This window comes from Juglans regia, chromosome 8, assembly GCF_001411555.2.
Source record: "Juglans regia cultivar Chandler chromosome 8, Walnut 2.0, whole genome shotgun sequence".
In the NCBI taxonomy this organism is placed as follows: domain Eukaryota; kingdom Viridiplantae; phylum Streptophyta; class Magnoliopsida; order Fagales; family Juglandaceae; genus Juglans; species Juglans regia.
In genome coordinates this window covers 3,654,591-3,671,441 of record NC_049908.1, presented here as the reverse complement: position 1 = coordinate 3,671,441, position 16,851 = coordinate 3,654,591, and the positions used below count along the sequence as shown (strand labels likewise).

Here is a 16,851-nt window from a genome sequence, read left to right as displayed (position 1 = left end):
CACTGTTAAATCATCATTATCCCAAAAGCTTAACAACAGAGAGAGATGTTCTTAATCCCACCTACATAAAGGCAATTTCAATCTCATATTTTCTCATCACAGGAGTAGTACATGCCATGCTAGATATTGTAACCATTTGAGATGAGAATTCTGAATCTACTAGTCTGTAATTGATGGCAAGGAAACATGTGCTGGAATGGGTTTATAGGTGATGGGATTTCTATGGCTCCTTCCAACATCTTCACCACCACACTCATCAGAGGCCTTGAGTTTGGCCTATATTGCACACACCAGAGAGCTACCTTTACCATTCTCTCTGTATTTCTCCTCTATTTCACAAACTATGGTCAACTCTTCCAGTTCTCCATGTTCAAACTTTTTCCAAACCCACTCTAGGAACCACTCTTGGCTCTCTGAAAGACGGATTTCGAGGTTCCTTCTCCTACCAATTATTTCAAACAATAGCATCCCGAAGCTGTATATGTCATACTTGTGAGTTATGGGATATGGCGTCCACATTTCTGGTGCAGCATAACCAGGAGCTCCCATTCCTCCTGTCATAGTGACGTGAGGAGTTTTCCTGTGACACAGCTTGGCCAATCCAAAATCAGCTACTTTAGGTAAGAAATTTGCATCCAAGAGAATATTTCCTGGTTTTATATCGTAATGGATTATTCGCTGTTGACATTCATCATGCAAGTAAGCAATCCCTATGGCTGTCCCAACTGCAATCTCATGAAGCTTTTCAAATCCTAGGATCTTGTTTCCACGGAACAAGTACTTGTCAAGGGAGCCATTCCCCATGTAATCATAAACAAGTGCTCTCAAGTGCTTCTCGAACCAGAAACCATGAAGACGAACCAGATTCGAGCGATGAACTATTCCAACTGTACTCACTTCTGCCATGAATTGTTCCGCAGTTCTCTTATCAGAATTCCCATGTAGAACCTTCACGGCTACCATTGTTCCATCACTAAAGATCCCCTTATAAACCGATCCAAAACCCCCTGAACCCAGAAAAGTAGTGAAGTTTTCTGTTGCAATCCTTAGCTGCTGAGAGGTAAATTGGACAGGCTTCTCTCTTTCCATATCGTTGAGAAATTTATCCATGGTGAAAGTCAGAAAAGTTGAGTCCAAACTAACAGTGCTGCTACTTCCTTGAGGTCTTCTATTGCATACCACAACGAAAAAAACAATCTTCACAAGAACAAATGCAAAGTGTCATAACTCAATAAGAACCTCTCAACTGTCTAAAACTATTTCTTGTAACATTGAATGAGTCACTGGAAAAGAAAAGGCTGGAAAAAGAACCAAAAAATAATAATAATAAGGATTTAAGATCTTACCCAGGCTCACAACAACCACAGCAATTTGGGCACCTGGTATCCCTTGGTCCGCTGCACCGGTCATTGGCAAGGAAATGGAACGCAGTGGCTTCAAGCACCCCGTAAAAACTCTTATGGCACGCAAAAGAGTTGTGGTGATAAAGAAAATTGGTGAGCAGCTGATACGTGCCACATGCAGTTTGGGACAGAAGACAGAACATCACATCGTTATATCTATATTAACTTCCAGACTGCAACGACATGAAGAAACAGACACTCTGCATTCTGTCAGACAACAGCAAGCGGTAAGTCCTATAAAATTTAGAACGAAAATGAATATTGATGAATGAGCATATAGCATACCATCTACTCAAATCAACATATAGGATCTCATCCGAAAAAGGTCGTAAAAATATACCAAACGCGTGGTTTAAAAAGGAAAAAACTAAAAATAAGAGCCACTGCAGAGATATGGCCAAGAAATCCTCGCCAACCGCAGAGCTACTACACGCGAGAAGAATATTTAAATAATTAATTTTTTTTTAAATGATAATTTAACGGAAAGGCTTCCATCTTGAACACAATTTCTCAGCATGAAGTCTGTACCCTTCCTGCTAGCACCCAACAAAACCTTCCGGGGAGATTTATGCCGATAATTGCCATGTGTGGGCAGGGCAGGGGCATCCATGCATAGCGTCAAGCTGGCGCCCTGCTGTCGGAATCTCAACACTTGGCCCCAACATCTTCACCACTTCGTTCGCCTAAGGCCTCCTCACCTTGTGTTATTGGTTTGCTCTCTCTGCCATTTCTGTATGTTTTTTTTTACCTCCAAAATATACTAGCAACTCGCCAGACCAGCTCAGTAACAACATGGATACACGCTAAAAAGGCTCTCCCACAATTTGAAGTTACAAACGATTGCTTTTAATAAAACATAAATATAAATTCCAATACAAACATTTTAACCGTTCCTGAGGTACAGAACCCAGAAACTTGAACCAAATCAAATTAAGTAGCAGTTCAGTGGGGTACATGAATAAAAAGTTTGTCCATTCAACTAAATAATCAACTTGAAATGCGATTACAAGGCTCGTAGACTGTCACACGATCCAGTTCAGTTAGCTGCTTCACTAGGAGAGAATTTCATTACCCAAATCCCAGATCTTGGTCAAAGGATCCTTTTGTGATGCATCCATGCTATTCATACGTAAGTACATAAATATAGTATACTCAAAAGGAGAGTCTGCAGACACTTCCACTTCCAATAAATTCTGCATGCGAACAACATTTTCAAGTTCAAGTACCTCCAATAAACATTTCTGACAAAGTAAAAATTAAAATGAAACAACAAAACTTACAATCCAACAGGCATTTTACACACTCTGTGCTTTGCTTGGTATATCTTTGGCATTTGCTTCCCCCTTTTCCTGCAGCCATTGAATTTCAAAACATCTTACACGGAAACGAAATCATAGACCTGAGCAACAGTAATTGCAATAAAGCTTATACAAGTGAAGTTCTATCAGGGCATTCAGGTTGAATTTATCCAAGAACCGATTGCTCAAACCAACCTGCAGTTTAAGGTCCTCATTCACTGAAACCAGACCATACCATACCAGCCCCATATCCAATAAAACAAAAATGTTTAAAGACCCAACCCATATGCTAGGCCCGGCCCCCATAATTATAGAAAGAAAAAACAGCAAAAGGCAAAGTTTAGAATTCCTTTTCCCCTAAACATTTTGTTTAAGCACTGAAACAGAACATTTCAACATTAGAGTACCATTTCAGGAGGCAGGATCAGTGTCAGCCGAGATCCCTTAGTACGGTTCTTGGCTTGATCATCTCGCCGCATGAAAGGGGGCCAGAAACCATTTTAGAAATATGGATGAATTGTTCTTGCAGAAAATATTAGCTCAGGGAATTTTTTATTTCTTTCAACCAGTATGTTACACTTGTACCTAGTGGGTTTTGAATCAATGACCTCACTCTCTTCCCGATCCTTACAAAGGTGGAGCCGCTGTTTGAGCTAAAGCTCAATGGAAAAACCAAGGTGACTCCTGTACCACTGGGAAGCAACTTCAGAAAGAAACTTCACACACTCCAGCTTGGGATAGCATTTTCAATCCATTTGCATGGCAAAACACGTACAGACAGGCAAAGAAGGTCCAAGCCAAGCCCTACCAGGGCAAAACATGATGGATTGTTGCGACCATGTCTGGCATTGGCCTTTAGTTCACTTTATTCTAAGCCAGAAACTATATATGCACTGAATATTATGGTCTTTTACAAAACCAGATATATGCATTGACTATTATAATATAAATATCAGAGTCAAAACTAATTAGGTGTATGACCTCCAAATCCAGTCCGAGTATGCTACAAAGCTCTCTACCACCCAACAAATTGGTAGAAAAGTAAAATGAGCTGAAGACCTCTTTGTAATGGACCACATAGATCTTTTAATCCATAATGAAGTCGGACAACTATTGTTCCAGTAAGCTGTACGATGTTGACCCACACATGCTGCCACTAGTCCAGGATTTGTCAAAATCTCATTAAATTGATGGGAGTCACATTCAATGAATCATATATTCAGAATGCTGCAGTACAAAATGACAACCAGGAAGACAAGATCTCTGATACTAATATGGTACTATACCACATGGTGCCTTTTAATACATAAGTCGGCCTACTTTCCCCAAAATTGCACAATTAAACCAATAGGGAGCCATTCATTGTTATCCACACAGGATGCGAAAAACGTAGAAAAATCAAAGGAGCAATCGAAACCTAAATTAGTTCTCCTTTTGGAATATAAACTCATTTGTTTAGTGGACTTTACTTGAGTCATAACGCCGAATCCACCAAAACCCAGAAAAACAGATGGAAGGAACATCGACAGAGAATGGTAATAAAAGCTCAAAAGCCACATAACAAAGAATCTGACAATAATAATGTTTTAGAAAAACATTCAAATAAAGACTTACTGATCCTTCACTATAAAATGCTCACTAGTCCTTTCTTTCATAAGAACTAACATCCAGTTCAAACGCTTACCGAGCCCTTGCTCTCGTAATAGTCGTCTAGCGCCCATTGATACTTTGACTGATTCAACCCAAACCAGCGCGCCAAATGGCCATCCAAACTCGAATGCGCTGTATAGTTCCGAAAAAGAGTCCCTTAAAATTTGTCTCTTAACACATTTTAAAATATATATATATATATATATATATATATATTGATTTTCAACAATTGCAAATAGAAAAAGCGGATAACCAACAACGAATAACTTATTTTCCTTATATCTCCTCCATTTCCTCAGCAACCAGAGAGGTAATTTACAAATAATCACTTAAGTCCTGTGTTTGTATACCAATAATATGGGAAAAATAAGAAACCAAACCCAAACGGCCACACATAATTTGGAAAATTAGAATTCTCGTTGATACATGAGAATCCGCAGCCATAGTAGCGGGGTTTTCCTTTTCTTTTTTTTATATGTTTGCTTTTCATTTCTCTCAAACCCAAACCTCATTTTCTTTTCCTATCCTCCAGAAACCAAATAAACTCTCAAACCCGACAAGACCCACATACCATTCTGCACCTTGGTAGCGGCATTCTTGAAGAACCCCAAGACAGACCCATTGGACGCAACGGACTCAGTGGACTTGTGGAACTGGTGAGGAGGAGGCTGCACCGGTGGCGGAGTGATGATCTTCTTGGGAGAATCCAAGACCGGTGGCGGAGTGAGGATCTTCTTGGGCGAATCCAAGACCGGTGGCTGAGAATGCTTGGGGGTCGAAGGTGGGGTCATGAACACCGTGTAGGGTCCGATTTTGCCGATCATAGGAGGCGGAATGGTGGAGTCTCGGTTGATAGCCATTGAGGGAATTGTGGAAAGCAGAGAGAGAGAGCGTGAGAGTAAGTGTGGGGAGCGTGAGGGGAAAGTGAATTTGGGGAGAGAGAGAGAGAGTAAAGATTCTGAGGGAGAGAAAGCAGGCAACTCAAGTGGGTTCAAGTTAAAGATCTGTGTCTGTGTTTTTTAGGGAATATTTTTATTTACAAAATTATTTTTATTTATCATCGATAGGAATCGGAAGGGTGCTGCACATGGGATGGGAAGGATAGGACAGACAAGAAGTCAGGCTTATGTGAAGGGCTAAACATTGTTCTGTTCTGTTCTGTTCTGTTCTGTCACTTGGGTTTTTGACTCCGTCCTACTGTCTGTCGTCTGGGTAAATTGTATACTTCGTGAGTTTGAACTTCGAGTTCGATGGCCAACCATGAAAACAAAAACAAAAATAAAAACTAAAAATATAAAACAAATTATAAGGGATTATTTTTGAGTTGTTTTGTTGGATAAGTTACGTTTGAGTAGCTTTTAAGGTAATGAAAATAATATTTATAATCGTGAGTGTGTAAGTGCTATACAGTCATTTTGAAAAAAATGAATAAATATGAGACTCACATGAAAAGAAATTAACTTTTTAATAATAAATTTTACTCTTTTTCAAAATGACCGTACAATATTTACACATTCTACAACTATATATAGCATTACTATTAAAGTAATCCACATCACATGCATGCGTGTTGTATCATTGAATAATAACACAACTTCAACCTCATTATTGTTTCCCATTAGGAACAGTAGCCGTGATGAGTTATTCCAACGCAAATGGTATTATAAAAACTAACATTTTATATGTCTTGATTATGCTCTCCGCTTTACTCGACAAAAAATAGCTCTCTCTATTTTTAATGTGAAATGAAGTAGATTTTTTGGTTATCATCATTTCCGGATAAGAGAATTTAAAAAAAAAAAAAAAAAAAAATCATAAAAAGCAAATGCAATTTGGCCTATAAAAAAAAGTAGAACGAATTTGCTTCTTCTACCTTCTCCTCTTGCTTCTCTTTTGAGCAGGATGACACGTTCCATAAGTGAGTAAAACTGAATGCAGATTCCATTACATATAAAGATTTAAGGGCTCCAGCAGTAGCCATATTATTAACATGCACCTCTTTCAGTTTTTTGGTTCAATTTACATAACCTTAAGCAGCCCCATGGGCGGAACAAGTAGAAACTAAACCTACATACATAAACCTACCTGTACATTCAGATACTACTAAACTAGGCGTGAAGAATAATCCGTCAGCACGTATTGGAGGGCAAGTCTCATGCAAACCTCACAGAACAGACATATCTCACTCATCGAAAGCCAATTAGAATTTTATCCCAAGCCAGAACAACCCCATACAATATAATGCGTTATGAGCAACCACCTGATACACATCCTGACTAAGGTAACCTTTTTTAAGAGCTATTAGTGACAGAAACAACATTCTCCGCAAAATGATTCCAGGGAATGATCTCGCATTTGGCAGTTGAAGGCTCCTACTGACACCTTTGCGACTGCTTTCTATTCTCTATCCTCTGAATCAGATAATAGAACTTGCCAGCGATAGCTCATGGAGCTCACTTAGCATCCACTCCTCTCCAGTTTGACCACCAAGAACAATGGCCCTTGTGCCCCCAACAACACAAGTACTATGACCCCAAGCAAATCTTGGGGGTCGCCCAGGCACATTTAATATCCTCCACGTAGGTTTCTCATCTGTTGGGTCCAGGATATAGAGCTGCGACGCAGAGTGGAGACCAGCCACCGACCCACCAAAGATCAGGATTCTCTCACCTGGGAGGCTCACAGCCACATGATCAAGTCTAGGTGGAGGAGCTATGCCCCCTGGATTTCCAGCACCAGGCATTCCACTCCCAGTTACACATCTCCAACATGGTTCTTCCTCGCCTAAATCCATTGTGAAGACATCACTAGAACGAAATCGAAGGGGCCCACTCTTGGCCAGACCCCCAAACATCAATATTTTCTGACCACCATACACAGATAGTGTATGGCCTAACCGAGAAGGTGGGGTCCATGCCATTGGTATCTCCCTCCAGACAGGTTTCTCCATTGAAAGATCAAGCAGAAATGTGTCGCTGAGGAGTACTCCAGAATCAGCACAACCACCAGAAACAATTAACTTGGTGCCATCTAGGGTGCAAGAGCTGTGCCATGATCTTGGAAGTGGAGGGGCCAATCCAGATATTTCACGCCAAGTTGGAGGCTTGGCATCCAAACCCAACACAAACACATCATTGAGCAAGCCCTGCCTTCCACAGCCTCCAAATACCACCAAATGAGACCCATTCACACAAGAAAGTGTATGGCCCCAACGACCAGGAGGTGGTGAGCTCACTTGGACATGTTGCCATGCCGGGTTGCTGGAATTTAGATCCAATACGAAGGTGTCATTCATAGGTTGCATGTTGACCCCTTCCCCACCAAAAAGAACAACTCGATTCCCAACTGCACAAGCACTAAAGTTGCAGCGTGAGGGTTCAACGGCACCCGCAACAGTCAGTTTCCTCCATGCAGCTGCTTCAAGAGTAGTCAATTCCCTTGCCAGCCGACCCCACCCAAGTCTCTTTGCACCTGGTACAGTCTCTAGAAGATGAGTTGTTTCACTACCCCATGCATTTTGGCAGACCATTCTCCAAAGGTCCTCATTCTTTGTCTGCTCATACAATCGTCTACATACAGACCCAACTGATGCAATGTCTCTAGGCGTCAAACGTGAAAGAATCTTGAGAGACAGCACCTCATCACTCAATTGGAATATCCCGCAAATCCCACGACAAACATTTCGGTCCCCCAAGGTGTCGGGGTGGATAGCTGAAAGAACAGAACAAAACCGATCAGAAGATTTTATGGATTCCTTCGTCCAAGAGCCAGGCAACGGACCCAGATCAATATTTGATTCAGTGAAGAACTGGATTCCAATAACATGAGTTATCATTTCATCATCTCCATATATAGGTGTCAATTGTAATCTGTTCCTCAGTGGAGATCCATCTTTCTTAAAGTTCAACAACTCGCCTTTGAATTCAATTCCCTCGTCAAGACATCTCCTAATTTCTGAAACTACCGTGGAGTCCACTAATGGATGTCTTCTTTTTGCAAATGGACCTCTACATTGCAGGAAACGGCTGTAACAAAGTCCCATGATATCAGAACAAAGAAAAAAATCTGAACATAGTATCCAACCAATTGATGAATAAAGAATTATAAAGATCAGGACATTAGCTAACAAGCCCAAAAAGGGAGAGAGAAAGAAACGGAGACAGAGACGAGACAAGTATAACAAGCAAGAATGGAGCAGAATAGAAACATGAAAAAGTATACAAAGATCATAGTGAAATATCAGTATGTCATCCAGTTATGACCAGTAAGAATAAAATTATTTGAGAATGTAACGATCCCAAAAAAATGAGAATTTAACTTCAGGAAATAATCCAGAATAAGATGGTTAGCTTTGTAGGCTGACCCCATAACAGCAACACATCCAAAGCTCCAAGTAATTATTTATGCAATATATAACAATACCCCAAACTCTCAATGGTACCCTCAAAGTGTGATGATACTTAAACAGTATAAACTACCTAGGTATCTCCAAATGGCAAAACATGTCAACAAAATCTCTCATTTAATACCGGAATTGAAAGATACCTTATAGGTCTATTGCACTGCAAGATAAGATCTTGGTAGATGTTTGTTATCATATTAAGTAGATCCTGGTCATTTTCTGTCCTCTAATCTATTAATGGTGTCTCAATTTATGGAGTTTAAATATATTTATCAAGAAAAAATTCAGGTGTTGAAATATAGTAAATCTCAGAAACAGTAAGATGAGAACTTATTGAGAGAGGGGGGGGGGGGGGGGGAAGAGAGTGCATGCATGTGTGTATCAGTTTAATTTTTTTCCTTTCAAGAGGGGGAAAAGGACGTAGAAGCATTATGTCCAACAATTTGGGCCAAATGACAAGGCTGCACCGCATTTGGGCCACAAGCTTGACACCAAAGGGTTCAGTGCAAATATTGCAATCCCAAGCTATCCATGAATCTTTATATCTGTATCACATGTCATTCCTAGATGTTCCATACATCAACCGCAAGGTCCGCAACTAAAATTAGCTTGGATTATGCATCTACATATTTGCATAATATGACCTTAAGTTGGATTGCATTGGATTATGCATATCTAAAAATTTGCATAGCTATAAACAATGTTTCTACAAATTTGAAGATGCACTGTTAACTCCTCAAATCTTATTTTACTACTTTTTCTCTCTCCTCTCCCTCTCTCTCTCTCTCGACACCAACGGAAACAAACCCTCTCTCAAAACATTTCTTTCTCCTTGCTCTCTCTCTCTCCCTCTCTCCACCAACGGAAAAATAACAAAAGAAAAAAATAATTTTAGGAAAAAAATAAATAATAATATTTTTTTATTATTTGGCTCAAAGATGTATAATCCAATGTGGGAGTTTTTCCTGATATGCAAAATCAATCTCCAAAAGATGTGATTTTGCATATGCATATAGAGAAACCAAAGCTAGCGTTCTTATACTAATACCATTTGATCCAACATTTGTATATGCTACAACTATCGATATTTTTTTTATAAGTAGCCATTGTTAAGAACAATGTAGAAAGGAACACAGAATGATAATCATTTGTTCGAGATGATCAGTCTCCTAGCAAATACTTGTAGCAAATTTCTGTGCCATTTTCATTAACTGAACAAATATTTAAAAAGTGAACAAGACCAACAAATTGGCAAATATATTGCCTAATTACCAGGAATCAAAACAACCCAAAACAACCTCTAAAATAAAGCAAAACTACAGACTCTTCACTTTGACGAGGTTATAGACCGTGTGCACTTTATTAACAAACCACTGAACTTCACAACTAAGCAACTCAAACTAACATGGCTATAAGCCAACTAACGTGAGCCATGGGTTGTGGCCCATAACAATCTCTTCCCCTACAGGACCTTGCCCACAAGGTCAAGGAATTCACGGGTTAATTTGTTATAGTCAACCCACGAGGCTTCATCATTTGGAAGTCCTCTCCACTTTACCAAAATCTCAGCACCCACACAATTTCACCGCTGCACCATGCGACATTGCAGAATCTTAGCAGGCTCCAGTTTACACGTTCTGTCCGCTGCAAGTGGGGATAAGGAGGATAAATGTATGTTGTGCTTACCCAGTTTCCTCTTCAAACACGAGACATGGAATGTTGGGTGAACACTAGAATCCAACGGAAGCTCCAATCAGTAAGCCATCGAACCCACATGTTCCAAAATTTTGGAAGGCCCATAAAACCTTGGGGAATGCTTCAATTTACTCTGAGATACCACTGAGTGCTGACGATAGGGCTGCAACCAAAGGTAAACGAAATCCCCAATTTCAAAACTACGTTCTATTCTCTTCAAATCAGCAAATTTTTTCATACGTTCTTGAGCTAGCTGTAGGTTGTGTTGAAGTAGCTTAGAGAGTTCATTCATTGTACGTAACTCATTATCAACTGCCTGAACTTGTGTAGTGCCGAGGGAAAAGGGCAATAATTTCGGGGGTGGATAACCGTAGACTGATTCAAATGGTGTAAGTTTGGTGGAAGAGTGTAAGTTGGTGTTGTACCACCACTCAGCCAAAGATATCCATTTAGCCCAATGACGCGGTTTGTCCCCAATAAAACTTATCAAATACTGCAGAACACATTTGTTGACTATCTCAGTTTGGCCATCAAACTGAGGATGATAGGCTGAACTGAGCTGCAAGGAGGTTCCTTGTAATCTAAATAATTCTTTCCAAAAACTGCTTGTGAATGTTGGGTCACGGTCAGTGACAATAGAAGTGGCCATTCCATGGTGTTTGAAAATATTATCCATAAAAACATGAGCAATTTTGGAAGCTGTATAAGGATGGGAAAGGGGAATGAAGTAGGCATATTTTGTAAGTCGATCAACCACCACCATAATTACACTAAGCCCCTGAGAGACTGGAAGCCCTTCAATAAAGTCCATAGAAATGTCACTCTATACCTTTGTGGGAATTGAAAGAGGTTGAAGAAGTCCAGGAGGAAGTATATTCTCACTTTTATTCCTTTGACAATTATCATATTCTTTAATGAATGATCTAATGTCTTTGCGCATACCCTTCCAAAAAAATTCAGATCTAGCCCTATGTAATGTTTTGTGAAACCCTGAATGACCTCCTTGAGGACTACAATGAAATAGCTGAATAAGCTGCTCCTTAAGAGGTGTAGCAGCCCCAACATAAATCCGACCCTTGTAGAAAGTAATTCCATCCTTCTCACTGTATTTAGACTGATCTAGTTGGCCTGCTTTGAACTATTCCTGCAAGGAAATCAGTTTTGGTGATGTGACATAATCAATCCTCAACTGATTCAGCCAGTTGCCACTAGTACATTTAGAGTTGAAAATTCCCCTTCACAATTCTCCCTTCCTCTTTTGTACTGAACTTCAAAATCATATCCCAATAATTTTGTAAGCCACTTTTGCTTGGCAGCTGTATCCACACGCTAATCCAACATATGTTTGAGGCTTTGTTGGTCAGTTGCACCACAAATTTCTGTCCAAGGACATAAGCCCGCCACTTCCTCACAGCTAACACCAATGCTAATAGTTCCTTTTCATAGGTGGAAAGATTAGGATATGTTTAGCAAGTGGAACGAGACACAAAATTCTCATCTCGTCTCATCATTACAACTTTTTCAAATTCTCACACAATATAATAAACAATTCAATTTTTTCAAATCTCAATTCAACTTTTTCAAATCCTAAAACAATAATAATATTAAAAAATAATATTTTAAACTTTTATCTAAAACCAAAAATTCTCATCTTGCTATACAAACCTATCCTAAGAGCCCTTCCCCTTAAAGCTTGACTCATAAATGCAATAGGCCTTCCCAGCTGCAATAAAACTGCCCCAATGACACAACCTAATGCATCACACTAAATGGTAAAGGTTTTACTAAAACCAAGAAGTGCTAAAACAAGAGGATAGGAGTGGCAACATGTGACACGACCCTTTAATCCAACACGAACACGACACGATAATAGCAAGTTTGGATTTAATCTTAATGAGTTCGGATTAAAACAGGTTGACTTGTTAAGACACATTTGCTTAACGGGTCAACCCGTTATGACCTATAAAGAAAGTTAAAATTACAATTATATCTAAAAGTAAAATTGTTGTGATTTTAATTTCGATATTTTTATTATTTGGATTATAATTTGGGACTTGTAGCTAGTTTTATATTTTTTTATAGATATTGTGATTTTAACATATATATAAAAAATTATGCTAAACTTAATCAGGTCAAACAGGTTAATTTTGGGTCTATTCAACCCATTTACATAAACGGGTCAGGCGGCCCGTGTTAACCTATCATAGTATTCACTAACGGATCGTGTCATGTCGTGTCAACCCATTATGTTAATGGGCCGTGTTAGGGTTTAAGATTTTGACACGATAAACTTAACGGGTCGTGATCAGGTTGACCAATATAGTATAATATACATACATGCCTTGACACGACACGAACACGACACGAACCGTTAACACGATTTGACACCCTTGTAGAAGGAGATGTTACAACTTGTTTTAGGGCCTGAAAAGCCAGCTTAGATTACTCAGACCAATGGAACGAGTCTTTTCTGAGTAATGCTGTGAGAGGAGGAGCAATTAAACCATAATTGTTTATGAACTTTCTATAGTATCCAGTGAGTCCTAAGAATCCACGAAGAAACTTGAGAGTAGTTGGGTTTGGTTGATTAAGCATGGACTCTATTTTGGAAGGATCTGCCCTAACCCCTTTTTGGAAGATTAAGACCTCATTTGGTTACACAGTTCAGATGAGATGAGATATTTTGTTGAAAGTTGAATAAAATATTATCCTAATATTATTTTTGTTTTGAGATTTGAAAAAATTGAATTATTTATTATATTTTTTTGTGGGAGTTTGAGAAAGTTGTAATGATTATATGAGATGAAATGAAATGAGATAGTTTGATTTTGTGTAACCAAATTAACCCTAAGTGACCAAGATAACTAATTTTTGAACAAGCAAAACTGTATTTAGATTGCCTTGCATATAATTGATGTTTGTGTAGAGTTTCTAGCACTAGTTTAAGATGATGAACATGGTCCTCCATAGATTAATATGTCATCAAAGAAAACGGTTTTCTATGGAAAGGACGAAAGATATGATTAAGCTTTGAAATGTGGCTGGTGCATTTGTGAGACCAAATGGCATGACCAAAAATTCATAATGACTGTTATGCGTACGAAAGGCAGTTTTAGGAATGTCACTAGGGAAGACTCATATTTGATGGTATCCAGACCTAAGGTCTAGCTTAGAAAAGATTGAAGCACCATGAAGTTCATCTAATAATTCACAACAATAGGGATAGAAAATTTGGCCTTAATAGTCTCTTTGTTAACAGCTCTATAATCGACAAATAAACGCCAACTTCCATCTTGTTTACAAACTAAAAGAACGGGAGAGGAAAAAAGACTTTGGCTAGGTCGGATAATTCCCGAAATGAGCATTTCCTTGATCAATTTCTCAATTCCGGTCTTTTGGAAATAAAGGTACCTATAAGGTCTAACACACACTGGTTTGGATACTTCATACAGTTCAATATGGTGGTCTTGTGTCCTAGTGGGTGGTAACCCTATGGGAGTTTCAAAAACAGATTTGAATTGATCCAGAAGGGCTTGTATTTGGGGTTGAAGATCTATAGAATGAATATGAAATTCAGGACCTTCAATAAATTGTAACACAATACCTCTCTTATTAATCTTAGTAGCCTTCCCAAATTCTTCACCTTCCGTTAGTGATAATGTAGTAGGGTTGAGACTTTGAAGAGTAATATTTCTGCCAAGGAGTTTAAAAGCCATAGATAATCGAGAAAAGTCCCACAGAATAGGCCCAAGAGTCTTCAACCATTGGACTCCTAAAAACCACATCACAACCACCCAACCTTAGTACATAAAATTCCATGGAAAATGTGAAACCTTGCATTTGAAATTCAACTGTCTTGGTGATTCCTTTACTACACAATGCCTCCCCATTAGCCACCTTGACCAATCTGGAGTGTGGTAGACTGGAATTTGGGCCTTGGCTATCACAAAAGAATCCACAAAATTGTGGGTGCTTCCAGTATCAATTAAAATAACAATCCTTACTCCATTGATTTGTCCGATAATTCTCATAGTGCTTGGGTTTGGTGATCCTAAGATCGCATGGATTGAAATTTATGGGGCTGATCTTCGCGTGGACTTTGTCCACTTCACCATAATGCTTAGAGCTGGACCCACCTTCTTCAATAAGCGGAGGCATAGATTTGGTATCTTCCTCATCCCCTGAGTCTTCACATTTCATGATGAACAACTTAGCTACACGACATTTATGTCCTGGTGCCCACTTATCATCACAGTTATAGCACAACCTTTTATCCCTTCTTTCCTTCATCTGGGTAGGAGACAGCCTTTGCACTGGTACAGTAGCCTTGGCAGTAGGAGATGGAAGAGCCAAAGAGGTCTTTGGAGGTCCTGGACCCATTTTAACTACCCTCCTTAAGGCTGCCACATTTTCCTCTTGCATTTTTACAAAGCCAAATGCATTTAATAATGATTGGGGCTGCATCATTCGAACCATGTAACGAATATCCTCCCAAAAAACAGCTGAGCTTGTAAGGCTCTACTAACCCACAAAGCTGGTTGGAGAGATACTCAAACTCAAATTTATATGCCTCCACCGTAGTGGTTTGCCGCAGCTTAGTTAGAGCCTCCATTGGGTTGACCCAGCAATGAACAAACAAAGTTGTCCCAGCTAGAGAATCCACCTGAGGATTCCAATTCTTGAAACCATGTAAGAACCTTCCTTTCCATATGGAAGGAAGCTAATAAAACACGCTGCTAGGGTTGAGGTTGGTGATAACTAAAGAATTGGTTAGCTCTATAGAGCCATCCATTTGGGTTTTTGGGAAACTCCAAACGTCAGTCTTGGTTTGAATGCCACCAAAATCTTCAAAAGAGGGTTGCTATTGAGTAGAACATGACCACCCAGAGGTTCCTCAACCCGTTTGCCCACTTGCTTTATCAAAGTCTCCAAATTGCTTGCAACGACCTGTTGCAGGGAATCATGAGTTTTCTGTTGCGCTTCTTGAACCTGCCGGACAGCTGCTAAAGACTTGGCCAGCTGCGAATAGCGAGTGCCAGTGTTACTCTCAGCCATGGATTGACCTGCTCTGTATACCACAATTAAGAACAATGTTGAAAGGAACAAAGAATGATAATGGTCTGTTCGAGATGATTAGTCTACTAGCAAATACTTGTAGAAAATTTCTCGGTCATTTTCATTAACTGAATGAATATTTAAAAGTGAACAAGACCAACAAAATGGCAAATACATTGCCTCATTACCAGGAATCAAAACAACCCAAAACAACCTCTAAAATCAAGCAAAACTACAGACTCTTCACTTTGACGAGGTTAGAGACCACGGCATGTGCACTTTATTAACAACCCACTGAACTTAACAACTAAGCAACTCAAACTAACGTGGCTATAAGCCAACTAACGTGGGCCATAGCCATCAATAACTTTACAAAGCTCTGAATCTTCTAACCGACAAATAATGGGGCTCCATTTGCAGATTACTACCCTTCAATCCAGAAGAAAACCACTTCCTCGAACGCACTTCTAAAATGACATTTCAAAGGTCTAATTAAAACTTGGTTTCCATTTTGCTCACAAAACGAAAAAGGAAAAGAAGTGAAATCTCTAGGTCTTTCAAAGAACAAAACAAAAGGGTTAGGGTTAAACGCCAAAAATTTGCAAAGAACACCCCAATTTCTATCGAATCGTACTCCCATCCAAACGAAATAACGAGAATTTAAGTTTTAAGGGGAAAACTTAACATTCCAAGCCCTAATACAATATATGATGGTAATATAAAAGGAAGAGAAAAGGGAGGTGGAGGAGAACAAACCAATTGCGACCGAGGACCTCCTCAGCGCGGTAGCCAGTAAGCATCTCAAAGACGGTGTTGACGTAGATGATGGGGTGGTCAGGCTCGAGGGCGTCAGTGACGACGAAGCCACGAGGCGCGGTTTGGCAGAGGTCTCCAACGGGGAAGGGCAGTGGACCGCCATCGTTGAGGACGAAACCCTCGTCCTCGTCCTCGTCATCGCTCAGATCCGAATTGCTACTATCCCACTCCATCGCTTCAACCATAAATGAGATACCCAACACACACACACACACACACACACACACAAAAAGAAATATCCTCCCTTATAAATATTCGGATTACCCAAAAGGAGGAAGACTCTTTCTCTTTCTCGATCTATCTATCCACGTCTCCGTCCAGCAGACAGGAAATGAATGGTGGGCAGCGTTTGGCGATTTAGCTAAAGGTCTCTCTGTATATCGTGTTTTTCATGAGGCACAAAGCGGAGTACGGGTTGTTATGGGTTTGCCGTTGTCTTTTATTTTTGCGCACCGCCTTGATTCATTATTACGTTGGGAAATATAAATAAATTTACAAAATTATAAATAAAATAAATAAAAGTCTGGAATAT

General features: G+C 39.6%; 2 protein-coding genes and 1 pseudogene across 3 annotated transcripts; all 3 read right to left on the bottom strand.

Moving 5' to 3' along the window:
* Positions 1 to 6: 6 nt before the first annotated feature.
* On the bottom strand, positions 7 to 1,706 carry LOC118349294 (annotated as a pseudogene).
* Positions 1,707 to 2,226: 520 nt separating this feature from the next.
* Positions 2,227 to 5,380, bottom strand: LOC109013203. 2 transcript variants are annotated; one of them, XM_018995203.2, is made up of 4 exons: positions 4,923 to 5,377; positions 4,386 to 4,483; positions 2,684 to 2,752; positions 2,227 to 2,596 (listed from the first exon to the last, which is right to left on the bottom strand). In XM_018995203.2, the coding sequence occupies exons 1-3, from the start codon at positions 5,209 to 5,211 to the stop codon at positions 2,699 to 2,701; spliced, it is 441 nt and encodes a 146-aa protein (XP_018850748.1). In that variant the 5' UTR covers positions 5,212 to 5,377; the 3' UTR covers positions 2,227 to 2,596; positions 2,684 to 2,698. The 2 variants fall into 2 exon arrangements, 1 of the variants encoding a protein (XP_018850748.1); XR_004802156.1 differs by lacking the exon at positions 2,227 to 2,596 and having other exon boundaries at positions 4,316 to 4,483; positions 4,923 to 5,380.
* An 890-nt stretch (positions 5,381 to 6,270) lies between these two features.
* On the bottom strand, positions 6,271 to 16,773 carry LOC109013202 (adagio protein 1-like). Its single transcript, XM_035693681.1, has 2 exons — positions 16,260 to 16,773; positions 6,271 to 8,376 (listed from the first exon to the last, which is right to left on the bottom strand). The coding sequence occupies exons 1-2, from the start codon at positions 16,502 to 16,504 to the stop codon at positions 6,768 to 6,770; spliced, it is 1,854 nt and encodes a 617-aa protein (XP_035549574.1). The 5' UTR covers positions 16,505 to 16,773; the 3' UTR covers positions 6,271 to 6,767.
* Positions 16,774 to 16,851: the final 78 nt, after the last annotated feature.

Excerpts from the sequence above, each read along its gene's own strand:
- LOC109013203 (XM_018995203.2), bottom strand. The coding sequence starts at position 5,211 with ATGGCTATCAACCGAGACTCCACCATTCCGCCTCCTATGATCGGCAAA. Across the intron at positions 4,484-4,922 it reads CGCTACCAAGGTGCAGAATG|CGCATTCGAGTTTGGATGGC; the intron begins GTATGTGGGTCT and ends GGAACTATACAG. Across the intron at positions 2,753-4,385 it reads ATTACGAGAGCAAGGGCTCG|GAAAAGGGGGAAGCAAATGC; the intron begins GTAAGCGTTTGA and ends CAATGGCTGCAG.
- LOC109013202 (XM_035693681.1), bottom strand. The coding sequence starts at position 16,504 with ATGGTTGAAGCGATGGAGTGGGATAGTAGCAATTCGGATCTGAGCGAT. Across the intron at positions 8,377-16,259 it reads GAGGTCCTCGGTCGCAATTG|CCGTTTCCTGCAATGTAGAG; the intron begins GTTTGTTCTCCT and ends ACTTTGTTACAG.